This window comes from Nannospalax galili, unplaced genomic scaffold (genome assembly GCF_000622305.1).
Source record: "Nannospalax galili isolate Female #2095 unplaced genomic scaffold, S.galili_v1.0 scaffold513, whole genome shotgun sequence".
Lineage (NCBI taxonomy): Eukaryota > Metazoa > Chordata > Mammalia > Rodentia > Spalacidae > Nannospalax > Nannospalax galili.
In genome coordinates, this window is record NW_008334861.1 from 2912593 (window position 1) to 2929952 (window position 17360).

A 17360-nucleotide genomic window follows, 5' to 3' on the forward strand; every position below is an offset into this window, starting at 1 on the left:
GTGAATCCATGACCCTTACGAAGATGTCTGTTCATGGTAACTTTTGTTACTTTCTCTCTGCCTACCTACTGACAGCCAGCTTCATCAGTCTCGCTTGTGGCACTTGCCAGATGAGACCCCCAGTTGGTTCAAGCATACCTTTTCTGTGGCTGGATTCTCCAGGCCTGTCCCTTCTGAAAGCTTCAGTTTGATCCCCAAAAGCCATGTAAAACACTGAGAGTGGTAACATACACTTATAATGTGAGCACTGGCAAGGCACAGATAGGCTGATTCCTGACCAGACTATCCTGATTGACAAGATCCAGGACAGTTAGAGGCCCTATCTCCAAAAACATCAGGTGAATGGTGGCTGAGGACAACATCCGTGCATCATCCCACATCTCTGATGGTCAGAAGTCCAAAGTCAAGATGTGGGTAGAGCTGTGCTCCCCTCTGAGAGCAGAGAGGATCCTTGCTTGCCTCTTTCAGATTCTGCTCCTTGCACATAGCTGCTGCATCAATCCAGTGTCTCAACCTGTACACACATGGCCTCCTCCCCTGTCTGTACACTTCTGAGTCCTCTGTTCTTTATAATATCACCAGTAATTAGCTAAGGTCCCACACTAATCCAGTGTGACTGGCACTGTTTCCTTTTGTTCTTTCCCTTTCCCCATCTCAACCTCCCACCTCCCCTGTCCCAGGTGTACCAACATCTTAAACAGCAATGGTGAACTCCGAGGATTTCGTCCTCGGGACCGGGATGACATGGTGAAGAAGATCATCGAGCCGATGGCTTGTGATGGCCTCCGCACCATCTGCATTGCCTATAGAGACTTCCCTGCAAACCAGGAGCCTGACTGGGACAATGAGAATGAGGTGGTGGGTGACCTCACCTGCATAGCTGTCATGGGCATCGAGGACCCTGTGCGACCTGAGGTAGCTACCCCTTTTCTGGGATCTGCTTTGGTGACTGTTTCCTGAGGTTGTTCAGTGGGTGGCAGCATAGCTTTTCCCACACTAGACCAACAGTAGACTTTGGACATGTACATGTACGGTGAGAGGCACTTTCTCCCCACCTTCCCAATTGTCACACTTCTTCCTGCCCTGGTTACAGGAAGAGCAACCTTGCCAACCTCTGGAAAGGTGTCTGAAAAGGCTGAGTGTGGTGGGTGGCTATTAGACATATCAGACCTTCCTCAGTACATTTGATCTCCTTGTTGGGCCCTCTAGTCCTTATCCTACAGAGAGTTCTGTGGGCCTTCCTGGCCCCTGAGCAAGGGTCAGACTTCACTTTCTACTAGGTGAGACGGTGGTCTGAAGGAAATCTTCAATACTAGAAGATCCGTGGACTGAAGGGGCAGATGATAGAAACTGAGTAGCTGGGAGCAACTGAGTTGTGTAGACATAGGTTTGTGGGACAGGGTGGGCAGTTGTCAGTCAAGTGCTTGTTTAGGTCTGAATGAGATGCAGAACATCCTCATGGAAATATCAAGGAAGAAAGTGACTCTAGAAGTAGAGAGCTTAGAGCAAAGGTTCTGGCTGGAGAGAAATTACAGAAGTATCTCTTTCTGTAGTTGGTATCACTGGGAGCAATATGCCACTGTGACAGAGGTCAGACAAGGTGGGGAAAACCTCATGGGTCACGTGGGAGATGAAAACATAGACTCAAAAGGGATATGTTTGCCTATTCATGGCTTTGACACTGGGAGGTCACTGAAGTCTTTCACCTGAACTGGTTCTGTGTGATGGTTGTATTTGTTGGCCTTTAAAGATGGGAGATCCTGAAGAAGGGCCCTATGTCTTTCCAGCCTCTGTCCATTGGTGTCCACCTGTTAGAAGCAGGTCCACCTTGACTCTGTCGTTACCCTGAAAGCACATACCTGTAGAAGCTGTTCTGGGGAATGTAGGTGTGACAGGGGAGGAGAGGCTTTGCCCACTGGATCACAAAGCAAAGGTACTCAGTTCCAAAGGGGATATGCTACTTGCCACATCCAAACAGTGGCCATGGGTCACTGTCAGCAGAGCATCCTTGCATTCAGTTAGAGAGAGGAGAGAACTACACTGAGTACAACAGATCCAGCCTCAGTGGGTGCCACGGGGGCGGGGAGCTCACGACAGGGAGAGGCCATCTCAGGCTTGGCGATGACAGAAGGGCCCAGGGACCAAGGGCAGCTCTTTTCTGGCTTGAGATTGGTTGAGAGGAAGATCATGTGGCAGATTCTAGCAATAAAGCTATTTGGGGAGAGTAGACAGCAGGGTGAACCAGGTGGTGGCTCTGGAGAGCATGAGAGCCCAGCAAAGTCTCCTTGGGTCTTGGTCAAACTTGCTGAGTGTTAGGAGGCAGAGGACAACCGCCAGAGGGAGCCAGAGAGCTGTGTCTGCAGGAAGCTTGGCGCCTAGTGCTGCAGCAGAGAACTTCTGCAGACACCTGCTCCCTGCTGTGCTGTGGGACCTTGAGGAGAAAGCAGGGCATGAGTAAGCAGACAAGGAAGGGACTGTCTATCCCATGAGGAGAATCTTCCACTGGAGGGGGTGTTCCTGCCACTTGGCTAGGACACTGAGAACTTAGAGTATGTATGCGGGCACCTGGACTCCTGGAGTGGCCTGGTCCAAGGCTCAGGAGTCTCAGGCTCACAGTGGCCACTTGGTGGCAGTAGAGAAGGCTTCCAGCCACTTCAGGGACCGAGGCTGTGGAGCAGCTGCCTTACTCCCTGGCTTGAAGGAAACTTCCCTGTACTCACGGTCCTATCCAACACCTCAGGACCCTCAGAGAACAGAACATGTCTTTGAGACAGGGCACAAGGAGACACATCACATGTGATGGAGGGGGCATGAGTGAGCTGCCACAGCTAGACTCTCCCCAAGGTGTGTCCTCCCCTGTCATGTGGAAGTACTGGCTTTAGTGATCATCAGATGACTGTCAAAGCCTGAAGTGAGGGTCACTCTGTTCTTGCCACCACCCTTCACTTCCTTCCTGGCTAGTCCCAAGCTGTCCTGCCCCTGCATGTGTACCTACGTGTTCTAGCCTCCCTAGACCAGGGGACTAAGCCAAATCTTGCATTCCTTTCCTCTCAGGCTCAGCAACAAGCCATCCTTGCTCACAGGGTGCCCAGTAAAGAATTCGAAGACCTAAGTGTTTTCATTCACCTCCTCAAGCTCTGAGCTGGCCCTCTTGCTCCCCATCATGTCTGCTTTGACCCTTCAGGCCCCAGGACCTGAAGAGCCACACATTTCATGGCTTTGGAAATCATCCTTTCATCCCCTACCACTGGAATAATGCTACACTCCCGAGCTGGTCTCCTGACTTCCCACTCTCCACCCTTTCGATCTGTTTTGCACTCTGTACTTGGGGGTTTTCTTTCTTATTCCTTAGTTCTGGAATCTACTTCATCATTTGAAAAGGAAATCATGGATCATAAACCCAAGTAATGTTCCACTCCCCCTAGTGAGTAGATCATGTGAAGACAACAATTAATTCCTGGGGAAAACAAAAACAAGAACAAAACATAACATAACCAAACCAAACAAGTGGAAGGGGAATTCAGCATGGCTGACAGCTGGGTGCCTACCCTGTGTCAGGCCCCCTGTGGAATCAGCTGTAGTAGACCCTGTTGGTGGTCAGGACATCTACAGGTTAGCCATGGTTTGAGGCCCCTTCCTCATTCCTCTTTAGAATCAATGACGCTGCCCTGCCAGGCACCTGGAAACCAGGGCCAGCCCTACTCTGGGGCTTAGTTTCCCAGATGGAAACAAGGCTGGAGAGTTGGGGAATTCTTACGGCCACACAGGTGACCTTTTTAAACACAAATTTCATGGTGCCCCTTCACAGCACAGTAGCTTCCAGAGGCTTCTCTGGGTTGTGCTCCTCCTACCAGGACCTAGATCTAAGTCGTTCTGGTTCCTGGAACCAGGCACAATGAAAGAGGCATAGAGAGGGGTGGGCTGAGGGTTTAGAGGAGGTATCTGCCTACTGCGGGCCATCCTCTGTAATCCTCCACATCACCCTCCAGAACCACAGGCTTCACTCTACTGTCAGCTTTGCTGGGACTCATGATCCTGCAGATCTAGACCAGACTCAAAACATGGCCCCACCCACCATTCTTGTCTCTCCCAGGTCCCTGAAGCCATTCGCAAATGCCAGCGTGCTGGCATCACAGTCCGCATGGTGACTGGGGACAATATCAACACTGCCCGGGCAATCGCAGCCAAGTGTGGCATCATTCAGCCAGGGGAGGACTTCCTGTGCCTGGAGGGGAAGGAATTCAACCGGAGGATCCGCAACGAGAAAGGCGAGGTAGCTCCCTGCCACCCCTGTCTTGGGTCACAGTTTCCTCCACCCCTCTGCTGCTGTGCACATCCCTCCCAGCCCCAGTGCATGTCTGCAGTCTTAGCTCTGAAGTCTCCACTGTTTCCTCCAGATAGAACAGGAACGACTGGACAAGGTGTGGCCCAAGTTGCGGGTGCTTGCCCGGTCATCTCCCACGGACAAGCACACTCTGGTCAAAGGTAAGCAAGTGCTCTTACCCTCTTCCCCACATGGCTGCAACTGTCACCCCTGCATGTTGTCATCTGCCCCTGGGCTCCTGAGTGGATCTCCAAGGCTAGCCCAGGAAAGCAGAGTCACTTGCTGTAGATCTGTTGCTTCTAGAGACTGGGGACTAAAAAACACCCAAGCCAGAAGAGCACATAGAGGCTGTCCCCTCATTGTAACAAATGGGGAAACTGAGGCCCAGGACAGGGAGACATTCACCCAAGTCACAAAGCCTGGGATCCCTCCCTTCTACCAAATTATGCCACCCTGTGTTACTAGATGAAGGGCTCTGGTGGGAAGAGGGGGATGGTATTGTCCCACTAAAGCCTGGGGACATGATCCCCTAAGTGACCTGGAGCACAGAAGCAGTCCACCCCAGAGCTCCTTTGACAGAGCCACATAGGGCTGTGGTGACAGAAAGTTCCAGCCCTGCCTTGACCCATTCTGTGTTCCAGGGATTATCGACAGCACAACTGGTGAGCAGCGGCAGGTGGTGGCGGTGACTGGGGATGGCACCAATGATGGGCCGGCCCTCAAAAAGGCAGATGTGGGTTTTGCCATGGTAAGCCACCCAGTCTGAGGCCAGATCACTTCACAAATGAGACGCTTTCTCTCCTGGACATTAGCTTTGCACCAGAAAGTGAAGAACCAGTTTTAGGGCAGGTAAAAGAGTGCTAGAAGCTTCTTTCCCTCACATCTGGGCCACTTCAGGCTGTATAGACTCTGACCATTAGGGAATACATATGTGTTTTGTTTAAAAAACATTTGGTGTGAGGACATCTGAAGTGACAGTGGGACCCAACTGTACTGTTAAGGAGAAGGAAAGCAGTGAACAGTGGCTTGTCAGCAAAGGCACCTGCTCACCATCACCTATTTCCAGTTCACTCCCAGGAGTACCTGACCCCAAGTATGATGCGCAGGGGCCCCAGTACGTTCTTCCTCTACTTTCTTTCTTGCTGCTCATGTAGATCTATGTCTTCCCGTGAGCAGGGTGGCCTGCCAGGGGCTACCCACGTGGTGATCCCTGCCCGCCCCCAAGGGAGGTAGTAGCCTAGCGTCCCTTATGCCCACCCCAGTAGGAAAAGAAGATGCTTCACTCAGCCACATTTGGTGCAGTGAGGTAAGGATACTTCATCCTCCCTGGACCTCACAACTGGGAGGAGAGACCAAGCTGAGTTTCCCACGGTGGCTGCTATCACTATGCCAGGCCGAAGATGTGGTGAATGTAAGCAGACCTGAGGCCTGTTGCTGCACCCTAGTTTGTGCTGCAGAGTAGCAAGAATCTGCCATGTAGCCAGAGGACTGGATCTTTGCCCTGCCCAGGCAGATAGTCTGTGTCTACCAGGGTATCCTCAGGTAGCCAGACAGAGGGTTGGTGAGTAGTCACCTGGCAACATCTGGGCTTTGTGGAAGGCTGCATGGATGGCATGTCATCAACATCCCCTGGTTTAGCAGCAAACCCCCCCTTACAGCTGTTTGCAACATAGAATGTGTTGAATTAAAACAAGTGCTGTTCAGTTAGGAGCCTTATTTGGAAGGGAAAGGCAGGGAACCAGCCCTGATGGACTGAGCAGTCAAGAGGGGCTAAGAAACAGGTACTGCGTTTATGTACCACCTTAGGGCATCGCAGGCACTGACGTGGCCAAGGAGGCCTCTGATATCATTCTGACTGATGACAACTTCACCAGCATTGTCAAGGCGGTCATGTGGGGCCGCAATGTCTATGACAGCATCTCCAAGTTCCTGCAGTTCCAGCTTACAGTCAATGTGGTGGCGGTGATCGTGGCCTTCACAGGCGCCTGCATTACTCAGGTGGGTACCAGGGACCTGCAGGAGGCAGCTGGTTTCTGACAGCTGTAGCATGGGCTCAAGAGGGCCAGGATGAAAGCAAGTTTTCTCTTTGCTGCAGATTCTTTTTCTTGAAATCACATTTGCACACCCAAACCCCACCATTTTAGGTAGCCAATTAGCAGATTTTTTTTTTAGTATATTCACAGTACCATACAGCCGTCACGTTCATCTAGTCCCAGAACACATTCCTCCATCCCAAAGGAAGTACTGCACCCACTAGCAGTCATTCCCCATTTCCCTCCCAGCCCCAGACAACTGCTTCTCTTTTCTGTCTCTATGAATTTGCCTGTTGTAGACATTTTGTGTCAGTGGAATGAAATGATACACAGCCTTTAGGGTTTCTTTTTTCACATTTTTTTTTGTAATGAGGGAGCATGTGTGTGTCACAGCGCACATGTAGAGGCCAGAGGCAACTTGCGTCAGTTCTTTCCTTCCACCACGTGGGTCCCAGGAATCGAACTTGGGTTTTCAGGCTTGGTAGTAAGCACCTTTACCCACTGAGCCATCTTGCTGACCTGACATCTGGCCTTTGTGTCCAGCCTCTGTGCACATTTTCAAGCTTCATCCATGTTGCAGCTTGGATCAGCACTTTATTTTCATGGATACACAAATGCCCCATTTTGTTTGTCATTCATTAGCTGACTGGTCTTTGGGCCACTTCCGCTTTTTGGCCATTGGGAGAAGTGCTGCTAGGAATCCGAGTTTTAGTGTGCATATACATCTTCCACTGTCCTGGATCTAGATCTGGAGCAGAATAGCTGGGTCACACAGAAACTCAAGACTTCACCCTTGGCAGGGCCTCCTTTTTCTCAATGATTCAATTCTCCCCATTGGCAGGGGGCTAGAATCTATTGATTCCATCTTAAGGATGGTTGACTTTGTTGTTAACAAGTAGACTTTTTTGCTGATCAGTCAGTCCTCTCAAGGGTGTGTGTGTGTGTATGTGTGTGTGTGTGTGTGTGTATTTGTCTATGTGTCTGTCTGTCTGTGTCTGTGTGTCTGTGTATGTGTATTCAGCTGCACTTATACAAGCATGCATATTCATGTGGCGGCACCGGACGTCAACCCCTGGTATTGTTCCTCAGGAGGGATCAATCTTGATTTTTAAAAAATAATTTATTGAGAATTTCATACAGGAATATAAGCATATAAGGTGTTTTGATCAAATCCATGCCCACTCCCCCCCCCGTCCAACTCCTCCTATATCTCCCCATCACTTTTTTCTGATAACTTCATGTACTCTGTCTTCTTTTGTTATGGGGCGTTTTGCTACTCTAACATTCCCCCCTCTGAAGAGGTAGCCCTAAAATCTTTTAAGGATTAAATAAGAGCTCCCAAATACTTTTGACATTTTTGGCCTTTAGAACAGAGTATGTTGCTAAGAGGCCCAAGGACATTTTGACTTTTAGCCAAGAAGCTGGCTACTTTTCTTTGGGTCTTTTTACTCTAACTGCCTAGCCAATTCCTACCTCCTATTCTTATCACACCATCCTCTGAAGAGGTTACCCAGCTTGCGGATACGGAATTGGGACGCAGACCGCTCTGGCTTCTTCCATGCAAAACAGGGACGCAGGGTGAGACAATTGGGGTACCTCTTCAGTGGGTCTATCTGAAAGACTCCCAAATTGCATAACTTCTATCTGTAGAGGGAAAAGAAAGTCCTTGACTGGTGACTAGGAGATGTGAAGGAGAAGTAAAGGCAAGAGTAGTTAGCGTTACAAGTTCTAGACAGGGAACTAGAAAAAAGTCAGAACAGGGCAAACTTCAAATGTTCATATGAGAGTCCACTGGAATTTCTTGATGAGAGCTTCCAAAAGCATCCCTCTATTGGGTTCCTCCTCATTTTTCTTTTGTCTGCCAAGGCTGGATTCGAGAGTTGTGGATTCAGGATTTGTGTTGAGGCATTTTGAAAGCTATTGGAGTGGCTAGAATCCGTGTCAGTTCCCTCTCAAAGGCTTCAGCAGGGGGAGGCAGGATCTGGGCACTCTCAGCTCAATCTTGATTTTTGAGACAGGGTCTTTCACTGGGACCCCGGTCTTGTAAATTAGACTAGGCTGGCTGGGCAGCAAACTCCAGGGATCCTCCTGTCTTCATCTCCCCAGTTCTGGGATTCCAAGTGCATGCCAGACTGTTTCTTACATGACTTCTGAAGGTTGAACTCAAGTTCTCTGGTTCTCATGTTTATAAGGAAAGCATGTTACTGAGTGAGGTAACTCCCCAGCCCCTCAAGGATGTTTTCTTGAGATCTCATTCATAAATGACTTCATAATAACCATTCTAACCATTTTATCATACAGAACTCTGTGGTTTGGCATATTCAGTGTTGTACCTGCCATCAGAATATTTTCATGGTCCCAAAAGTAAACCTCACACTCATTAGGAGCCACTTCTTGACTCCTCCCTAGCCCTGGCACCGCTCACCTATCTATTCTCTGTTTTCGAACCTCTCAGTTCATATGATTTCATTTGCACTATCCATGGCCTTGTGTATCCAGCTCCTGTGAGGCTGATTTTGAAAGAAACACTCAGCAGGAATGTTGAGAAGGCGAGTTGGGGTCAACGTTTCTGTGTCTTCCTGCCCTGTGATATGGAAGACTCTGGTCTCAAAAGCGGATCTCTGTCACTGGGCTGTCTTGTGGGGCTGTCTTGAAAGCCATGGTAACTAGTTGGGGCTGTGCACTTCCTGGGAAGGCCTCAGATCACACCTTCAAAATCACTGCCACCAAGGGAGAGGATAGGAAGGTGGGCAGGAATCTAAAAGTCCAGTAAGAAAACTCCTGCCAACCTGAAGGAACGTGTGTGACAGGCTTATGGGAGTGAAATTCCCATGACATTGGCAAAACTGAGTTTCTCGGGGGCTGGAGAGATGTCTCAGTGGTTAAGAGCACTGACTGCTCTTGCAGAGGACCCGGGTTCGATTCCCAGCACCCACATGGCAGCTAGGAACCATCCTTAACTCCAGTTCCAGGCGAAACTGAAGTCCTCTTCTGACCTCCGCGGCATTGCATGACACGGGTGCACTCACATACATGCAGGCAATACACTCATACACATAAAATAAAAATAATAAATAAAATATTTAAAAATTTTTTTTAAAACTGAGTTTCCCCTCAGGAGTGGTAATCTTTCCCAACCCACTGTCCCAAGGTTTCTCTGTGAAGGCCTGCACAGCCAGCCCACAGAAGGGTAACTGCCCTCTCTCTACAGGACTCTCCTCTAAAAGCAGTGCAGATGTTGTGGGTGAACTTGATCATGGACACATTTGCCTCTTTGGCTCTGGCAACAGAGCCCCCCACTGAGTCACTGCTGCTGCGGAAGCCATATGGCCGCGACAAGCCCCTCATCTCACGCACCATGATGAAGAACATCCTTGGCCATGCCGTCTACCAGCTCACCATCATCTTTACTCTGCTCTTTGTTGGTAGGTTGGGCCTGGGGCACACACTTCAGCCTGTGCTCGAGGTTTTCAGGATATCCTTGCTGTGCTCTCATGCTCACACCCTGTTTGTATCCTCATTATGAAACAGGGTAGGACACAGCAGTTATTGACTGAATAGTAGATGGCAAAAGAACAGGCTGCTCTATACCTTCATGCTGCCTCTCACCATGTTCCCCATTGTGCATCCCTGGGGCTGATGTGGTCAAGGAGAGAGGCCACTGGTGCTGGGAGACTCTCCCTCCTCAACCCCTGCCTCTCTCTTCCCTGCAGGAGAGCTCTTCTTTGACATCGACAGCGGAAGGAATGCACCACTGCACTCTCCACCCTCAGAACACTACACCATCATCTTCAACACCTTCGTTATGATGCAGCTTTTCAATGAGATCAATGCTCGCAAGATCCATGGTGAGAGGAACGTCTTTGACGGCATCTTCAGCAACCCCATCTTCTGCACCATTGTCCTGGGCACTTTTGGAATTCAGGTAGGCCGCTAAGAAGTAGGGTCCCTTGGCATCAAGGTCCCAGGTATCCCCTGGTACTGGCTTCCCTGTCTCCTGAATATACTCTGCAGTCCACATCAAGCATTCTTCACCTTCTAAACATTGCTAGGCTCACCCTAACCTAACCTCCTGGCTTCCAGAGTGCTGCAGGAGGCCTTTTTCCTCCCATCCTCATACAGATGCTAGAAATAGCCCTACCTGGCTCCCTCTGGGTCTGCAATCCCCATTTCTAGTACCTAATTCCTTGGGGTGAGACTGGTATAACTATGGAAGATTCTTTGGGAGATGCTTGCTGTGCACAAGGCTGACTCTGACTTCTGCCCACCACAGCACTGTGGACAGGTTGGTCAACAACTTCCTAGGAGGGGCTGAGCACTCAAGGATAGTATCTTCAAACAAAACTTCAGATATAGGAAAGCCCATTGCTCAGGAGATGGCTGCCATGCAAATGCATTTCACTGGTCCTAGATCCCAAGAGCATGGCCATGTAATACAAGTGTCAGTCAGGAGGCAGTAAGAGGCTAATTTTAATGCTGTCTCCCAGGACAGAATGAGTGGGGGGTCAGCAGGCTTCAGTGCGGCTAGTGTAAATCATTGCAACGCACTGTGGAGAGTGGGCTGGCCCTGGTTTCTGGCACCTGGCCCTGGGATGGGTTGGGGTGTGTGTTCTAGATTGGTTGGTTTGCATTTGAGAAGCTTTTTCCTAGGTATATGACTCCCCCTGAAGTAGACAGTGAGGAAGGCAGGAAGCCAAGACAGGGTCATCTTCATGCTATGAGATCTTGCAGAGTAGGTAGGTGTGAAAGCTTTAGACCTGCAGAAGTTGGAACAATGATCAAGACAACCAAGTCTCACCTGGAAGCTGATGGTACCAGACGGGGGTGGGCATCAGCGCATGAGGCTACACACTGACCCACCCTGGTACTCTTGGCCCTGTGGGCAGACAGTCTGTAAAGTCATCTTTATACACCTGCTAGGAGAGAAAGGGAAGGGAAGAAGCAGAGAAGGAAAGCCAAGCCATTTCCTCAAATGTGGCCTGTCCACCAGGAGCCAGGAAATCAATAAGCCCTGACTATGGCCATGCTGGCTTGGCTTCCAGGAGGCAAGGCCAGTCAAAAGCAAGGTTCATAGAGGGCTGAGTCAGACACAGACCAGTCAGGAGCTGTGCCTAAGGTGTGATGCCACTCTATCCACCGACTCCTGTCTTCTTCTCCAGATTGTCATAGTCCAGTTTGGTGGGAAGCCCTTCAGCTGTTCTCCACTGTCCACAGAACAGTGGCTTTGGTGCCTATTTGTTGGTGTTGGGGAGCTGGTCTGGGGACAGGTGAGTGTCTGCCTCATCAACTTTTTCACCAATGCCCTCATTCTCGTTGGTTCTGTTGATGGCCCTCAGGATGGGCAAGAAACCTAGAGTCCTGGGCAGCCTATGCCCCTCACTGCCCCAGCTCCCTGCCCCGCAGTCTCAAAGCCCATGCCTGGGAAAGTGTGTGGTATGCTTAGGTGGGTGACCCTGCACAACAGGACTCAGATCTATGACATGCCATAACCTAGAGGCAAGGTCACAAGTAACATCATCAATGAGATCACAGAGGACAACAGCTGAGATGCCACCCTGTCTATGAAAACCATCCAGAGTTTCCTTTCCCATGGTAATAGCTAAAACTTGCCCCCTAAAGTCAAATGCCTTGGGTTCTATCTCCAGCACTACAGAAATACAAAACAAAACAAAACAGAAGGCAGAAATGAAAGGAAAGGAGGGAGGGAGGGAGGGAGGGAGGAAGGAAGGAAGGAAGGAAGGAAGGAAAGAAGGAAGGAAGGAAGGAAAGAAGGAAGGAAAACGTGTATGGCTTGGAATATTCCAACATATTTGAAATTAACACCCTGCAAAAAATCTGGGGGACAAAGAGGTTGTGAGAGAAGGGAAGAGGTGTATTGACCAAATAGAAACAGGCAAGACCACATGTGCCCAGTGAGGAGATCACAAAGCAACAGCCTGGTGACTGCAGCTGACACATCCCAGGCACACAGCACCCCCTCCATGGTGCACAAGAGGTCTCTGAAAGCATTTTCTTCAGAGTCCTAGAACACGGACATGGAAAACCGAGTCTAGGACTCACATCTCTCTGGCTCTTAGTCATTTCAGGCTCCCACAACAAACCACCAGAGACCGGCAGGTGGCACCAAAGGCAGGTATTTCCCCATAGATCTGGCCCCTGACATTGGTCCCCAAGGATGACCCATCCAGTTCCTCCATCTCATTTTCAGAAATCTCTTTCCTTTTAACACTCAGCATCTTCTGTCTCACTCAAGCTTGACAGTCCCGTGGAGTCCCTTCACTTCCCACAACTTTGGCTCTGTACACTTCGCTCAGCCTGCCCATGACAGTCTTCTATTGACCTCTGAGCTCCTGGTGCTTCAGATCTCCCCCTGGGCTGCCCACTCATAGCTCAGCCCCCTGGGGTGATCTAGTAGTCTTTTAAGTTCTTAACTATTTTCAGTGACCAAAATAAAACCATTCAAGTCATAAAACTCCATGAAAATGTCCTCGCAGTCACCCCGTCCTGACAGACATATAAGAGGGACAGGATGACGTACTATCCTCCACCCAGACAGTGAAAGACACAGCGCAGCTGCCCCTTCCTTCTCCCTGCCCTTTCCAGCTGTCACCCTTCCTGTCGCCTCTCTCTCCCTTGCAGTCTCTGATCACAGGCCCTTTTCTAGATTCTTCTTCCTTCAAGAGAGGCCAGGCACAAGTTTCCAGGGCCAGCCTTTCTCCCAACAGACATGAGAGCTAGCTGGTGTGGAATACTGTCTGCTAGGAAGCTCACCTGAGTCCTGGTCTTCTTTGAGGTCAATCACATAGGCATTCAGTACCCAAACAGCTGACCTCAGCATCCATCCCCTCCATGTCCCAGAGATGCATAGACTAGCAGGTGCCCGAGGCCTCCTCTGAGCCCCATTACTCAGGAAGGATGATCCAGGTACTTCAAGGTCCATCCCAGGAGTGAGGCAACGGCCAACACTATCTTTCCGACATGATACTCTACAGATTGATTTCTCTGGCTGCACCTTCGTCTTTTATTTGGATAAGACTCAGGAGAGCAGAAGTCTGCCACGGGGCGGGGGTGGGGGGAGTTTAAAGCCTGCCCTGCCTAGGGGCTGAACTGCATCCCAGAGAAATGGGGTCACTGGTCTCTTCCTGGACTCAGTAGAACCCGCTTTTATGGCCACCTCTGCTTGCTTTCTCTTGACTGTGGCTTCCCAGGTCATTGCCACCATCCCCACCAGCCAGCTCAAGTGCCTGAAAGAAGCAGGACATGGGCCTGGGAAAGATGAGATGACCGATGAGGAGCTGGCCGAGGGCGAGGAGGAGATCGACCATGCTGAGAGGGAGCTCCGCAGGGGCCAGATCCTCTGGTTCCGGGGCCTCAACCGGATCCAGACGCAGGTAAGCTGCCATTCCATGTGTCTCTCTCATGATGTCTCAGAGAGGGTAGAGAAAGCAAGCAAGAAGCAGAGACTGGGCAGACAGAGCCCAAAGCCAGGAGGGAACTTGCTGAGTCTGACTACTAAGTATGCGGAGGCCACATGGCGGTGTCCACCACTAGCTGGCCACTGAGACCACCTCTTCCTCACACTTCCCCTCAGTACCCAGATAACTTCTCCCATAGCTGGCCAAAATCATGTGCTAGCAACTAGTGGCTCTCTCAGGGGCACTGACTAGCACTGTCCACTTTCCTTGGTAGGGACTGTCCAAGTAGTGGGCAACTTGTGCTTTGTTGGGGAAGGTGGTCAATTCAAAGAGCCTTTGGCCAGCTGCTATAATTTCTGTACAAAATCTCTGTAGGAAGTAGACTCTGCCACCAAGTTGGTCTGAATAGGCTGGACTGTTCAAGGCCAAGGCCATTGGCTACAGCTCTTGGAAATATCAGACAGCCAACGGGAAGCAGTAGTGAGGGTTTCACAAAAGCCATGTGACAGACTACCCTGTTCTCTGCCCCATCCCTTCCTGGCCAACCTTCCTGTTAGAAGGGTCCATACTTGCTACCTGTCCACATCCTCCCCTCCTCACGCCCTCCCATGACTGCACTGCCTACCACTCCCATAAATGGCTCTCAGCATGGTCTGCAAGGTCTCTTTCCATTCCATCATCACTGCTTCCCAGCTGCCCTCTGGAAGTGTTGCTGGCCCTACTCACCCTGACAGTTTGCTGTCCCTTCTGAATTTCCATCTGCTCCCTGTCCTTATCTTCCTGGCAACTCCATCTCCCAGTCCACTCCTGCTCTGTCATGCTGAAAATCCTGTAGTCCTAGGGAGAAAAGGAAGGGAGAGCCTGCTGAGGGCCCTGAGTGAGCCCCAACCATCCCACCAGGTTGCTTGACCCCATCGCACTGTAGCCTCCTGGCCTAGCCTGCTGCCTTGGCAGTTTCCCATGACCCACCCCTCCCTTGGTATCCTCCAGATAGCCTTGGCACTCTTACCACCTTCCTCATTCAAGGACTTGACCACCATCTCTGATGCGAGTCCCACTACTTCCAGGTTAGATGCAATCACTTTTCCTCCCTGGGGTCTTATCAGTTAAGCTATGCCTGCCTGGCTACTTTCCCCTTGGGAGTCTGTTTGGTAAACTCCGCAGGGCAGGAACTGAGGCCACATCCCTCCATGTCTTCTTCCAGCTGTCTACCAACCATACAAGCTGTCTTCAGGGCCCCAAGTGATGAATACATGGCTATTCCCTTGTAACCCCAAGTAATCTCATAGGACCCATGCTCCTCCTCTCTCTTCTGCACTTCACATGTGTGTATGCCACTGGCTGGGTACTGAGATCACTCACAGCTTCCCACCTGTTCCACGGGCCTTGCTCAGATCCGCCCCTCTGATGCCACCTCCACCCTGGGGCCTGTAAGAGCTTCTCTCCACTGTCCCCAGAATGAAGTTTCATCTTCTGACTGTGGCCTTCAGGCTCTGGCTCCTTGGCATCACTCCACATCTCTCCACACCCCTGTGACTCTGAGCCGCCTTTCCAGATGTGCACGCTGCCCACCATGCTGCTTGTGCCTCCCTGCTATTGTGCTCCCTCAGAGCCTTGTCTTCATGCTATAAAAACCCACTCAAAGGGCTGCCAAGTCTATGACTCCTTCTTACACTCTACCCCCTCCTGCCACCATGGGCCATCTGTGCAAATGAGCCCAGGACACTGAATCTGAGCATGTCAGAATGCCCTGGGGAACTTTCCAGAACTTCAGAGAGTGGGCTCCTACAGGGCTGGGTGAGGTGGCACCAAAGAAGTCCAAGTTGGAAGTGTTCCCTGGGAACCAGGCATCCTGAGAACTCACTCCAGCATGGCTAAGGAGGGATGTCCTGGGTCCACAACTGAGCCATGTTATCAGAAACCAGGACTCAGAGGGATCCTGGGAGGAAAAGGGGAGCAGCCATTGGAGCCCTGGCCTGAATCTTCTCTCCCAATCGGGTGTGCTGATGCCTCCAGCACAGTGCCCAGGACAGGCATGGGTGCAATAGAGGTGGCTTTTACTTGTTCCCTGCAATAAATAGTATAAATGCATATCAAATGTCAGGAAGCAACTGTCATGTGTTCCCAGTGTATGTGTGTCCACCTAAGTGTGCCTTCCAGGAGACTGACTGTGAGCCCCCAGCACCATCCTCCCAATTTGATCCAGGCTAGATCTTGTCTGTCATGCTCCAGTTCTGATACAGAGCCCAAGAATGGGGTAAAGCAAGCACCCCCCCCCATGTCAGTGTCTTTAACCTCTGGTAATGTGATACAAGGTAGACTTAGTGTTTCTACCAGCTGAGACAGCATCCCTACCCCCACCTAGAGTGTCAGTGGTAGCCTGGCCACCAGTGTGTGTTGTGTCTTTGTGTGCCTCTGGGCTCCTGGGTCTGCCACTGCTGCCTGACTAGCAGAAGTGGGTCCTACCAATTGTAGTCTCAGTGTTCCATCCTTTCTGACTGTTCCATGCCCATGTACATGCTTAGAAGAAAGAACATGGGGCCCCAAGGGAAGGGGTAATGGCCCCAGTGAGAGCCAGGCTAGGACCAGTTCCTCAAGTGTACCCCCCCAGGAAAGCCACACTGATTCCTCCACGGGGTCTCGGACCCCCATGGCTTTTCAAGGTGGCTTTATCATGCCAAATTCACCATGACTCTCAAGAATGCTGAAGCAGTTGCTTTAGCTCAAATTACTCCATTTGATTCAAAAACCTGTTTGAAAAACAGAAATAAAGCTTTCGCGAGGTCCCTCAGGTTGTATGTGTTTTCTAGGCAACTGGCCCCAGATTTCTGGATCTTGTGAACCACAAAATTGCTCCTCGGATTTCGGAGGCCTGCACAACATTTTCTGTTGCTAAGTAACTCAATACCTGCTCTCACTGCTGTTCTATACTAATGTATCAATGCACCAGATGCTAGGGTGTTGTTCCACAATAAAAGAGAGTGCGCCAAACCCAGAACATGTAGCTTTTTGAATGTTCATGATGCGGTCTGTCTTTTTTGCATTTCATTATAAATTCATGAGACACCTCACCAATGACTGAACCTTGTTCCTGGTTAGTGCTGGGGCCTCTGGCGGGGGTGTGCTGGCAATGGTGGTGTTTTTGTAGATATAGTTATCCCATGGAGACACAATGTAGAACTAGGAGAGTGATATAAAACCAACATAGCAAAGGCACATTTCCCATCCCTTGCCTTCTCAAAAGATATGTCTCCATAGCCTACAAACACTGTAATCTACAGGGAAGGACCCCCCCCCCAGTCTGCAACACTATCATGTCAATCATCTTCCCTGAGGTGATGCAAGGCAGAGTGGTACTCAACTGTGTGCACTACACAGACACAGTCACAGCCTCAACAGTCCCCTTTTCCAGAGGGAGGGAGAGAGCTGTGCTGGGTGAAGAGGAGCACTGGGTAGGTCAAGTGGAGTGGAAGGGTGACAAGTCTTTTCCACAGTGTCCAAGGTCGAAAGGCATTTTGGTTGGGAGAGGGTGTTGACAGTGAAGCTGTCTCCTTTGGAGAAGCCCTGGCCTGTGCCTGCTTCCCAGGG

At 50.5% G+C, this 17360-nt stretch overlaps 1 protein-coding gene across 8 annotated transcripts in view; it reads left to right on the forward strand.

Annotated features, from left to right (window-relative positions):
- The window catches only part of Atp2b3 (ATPase plasma membrane Ca2+ transporting 3), a 69227-nt gene that overhangs the window by 39346 nt on the left and 12521 nt on the right, over positions 1-17360 (forward strand). For 6 of the 8 annotated variants that reach the window (XM_017797263.2, XM_017797259.2, XM_017797260.2 and 3 more), the window contains 9 exons: positions 681-915; positions 4094-4273; positions 4398-4485; positions 4966-5072; positions 6131-6322; positions 9569-9782; positions 10071-10282; positions 11517-11624; positions 13566-13748. In XM_017797263.2, coding sequence (XP_017652752.1) covers positions 681-915; positions 4094-4273; positions 4398-4485; positions 4966-5072; positions 6131-6322; positions 9569-9782; positions 10071-10282; positions 11517-11624; positions 13566-13748 — 1519 coding nt within the window. Of the gene's footprint in view, positions 1-680; positions 916-4093; positions 4274-4397; positions 4486-4965; positions 5073-6130; positions 6323-9568; positions 9783-10070; positions 10283-11516; positions 11625-13565; positions 13749-15229; positions 16557-16582; positions 16788-17360 lie in introns of those variants that run through there. The other 2 variants (XM_008829524.2, XM_008829526.3) reach the window with 2 other exon arrangements.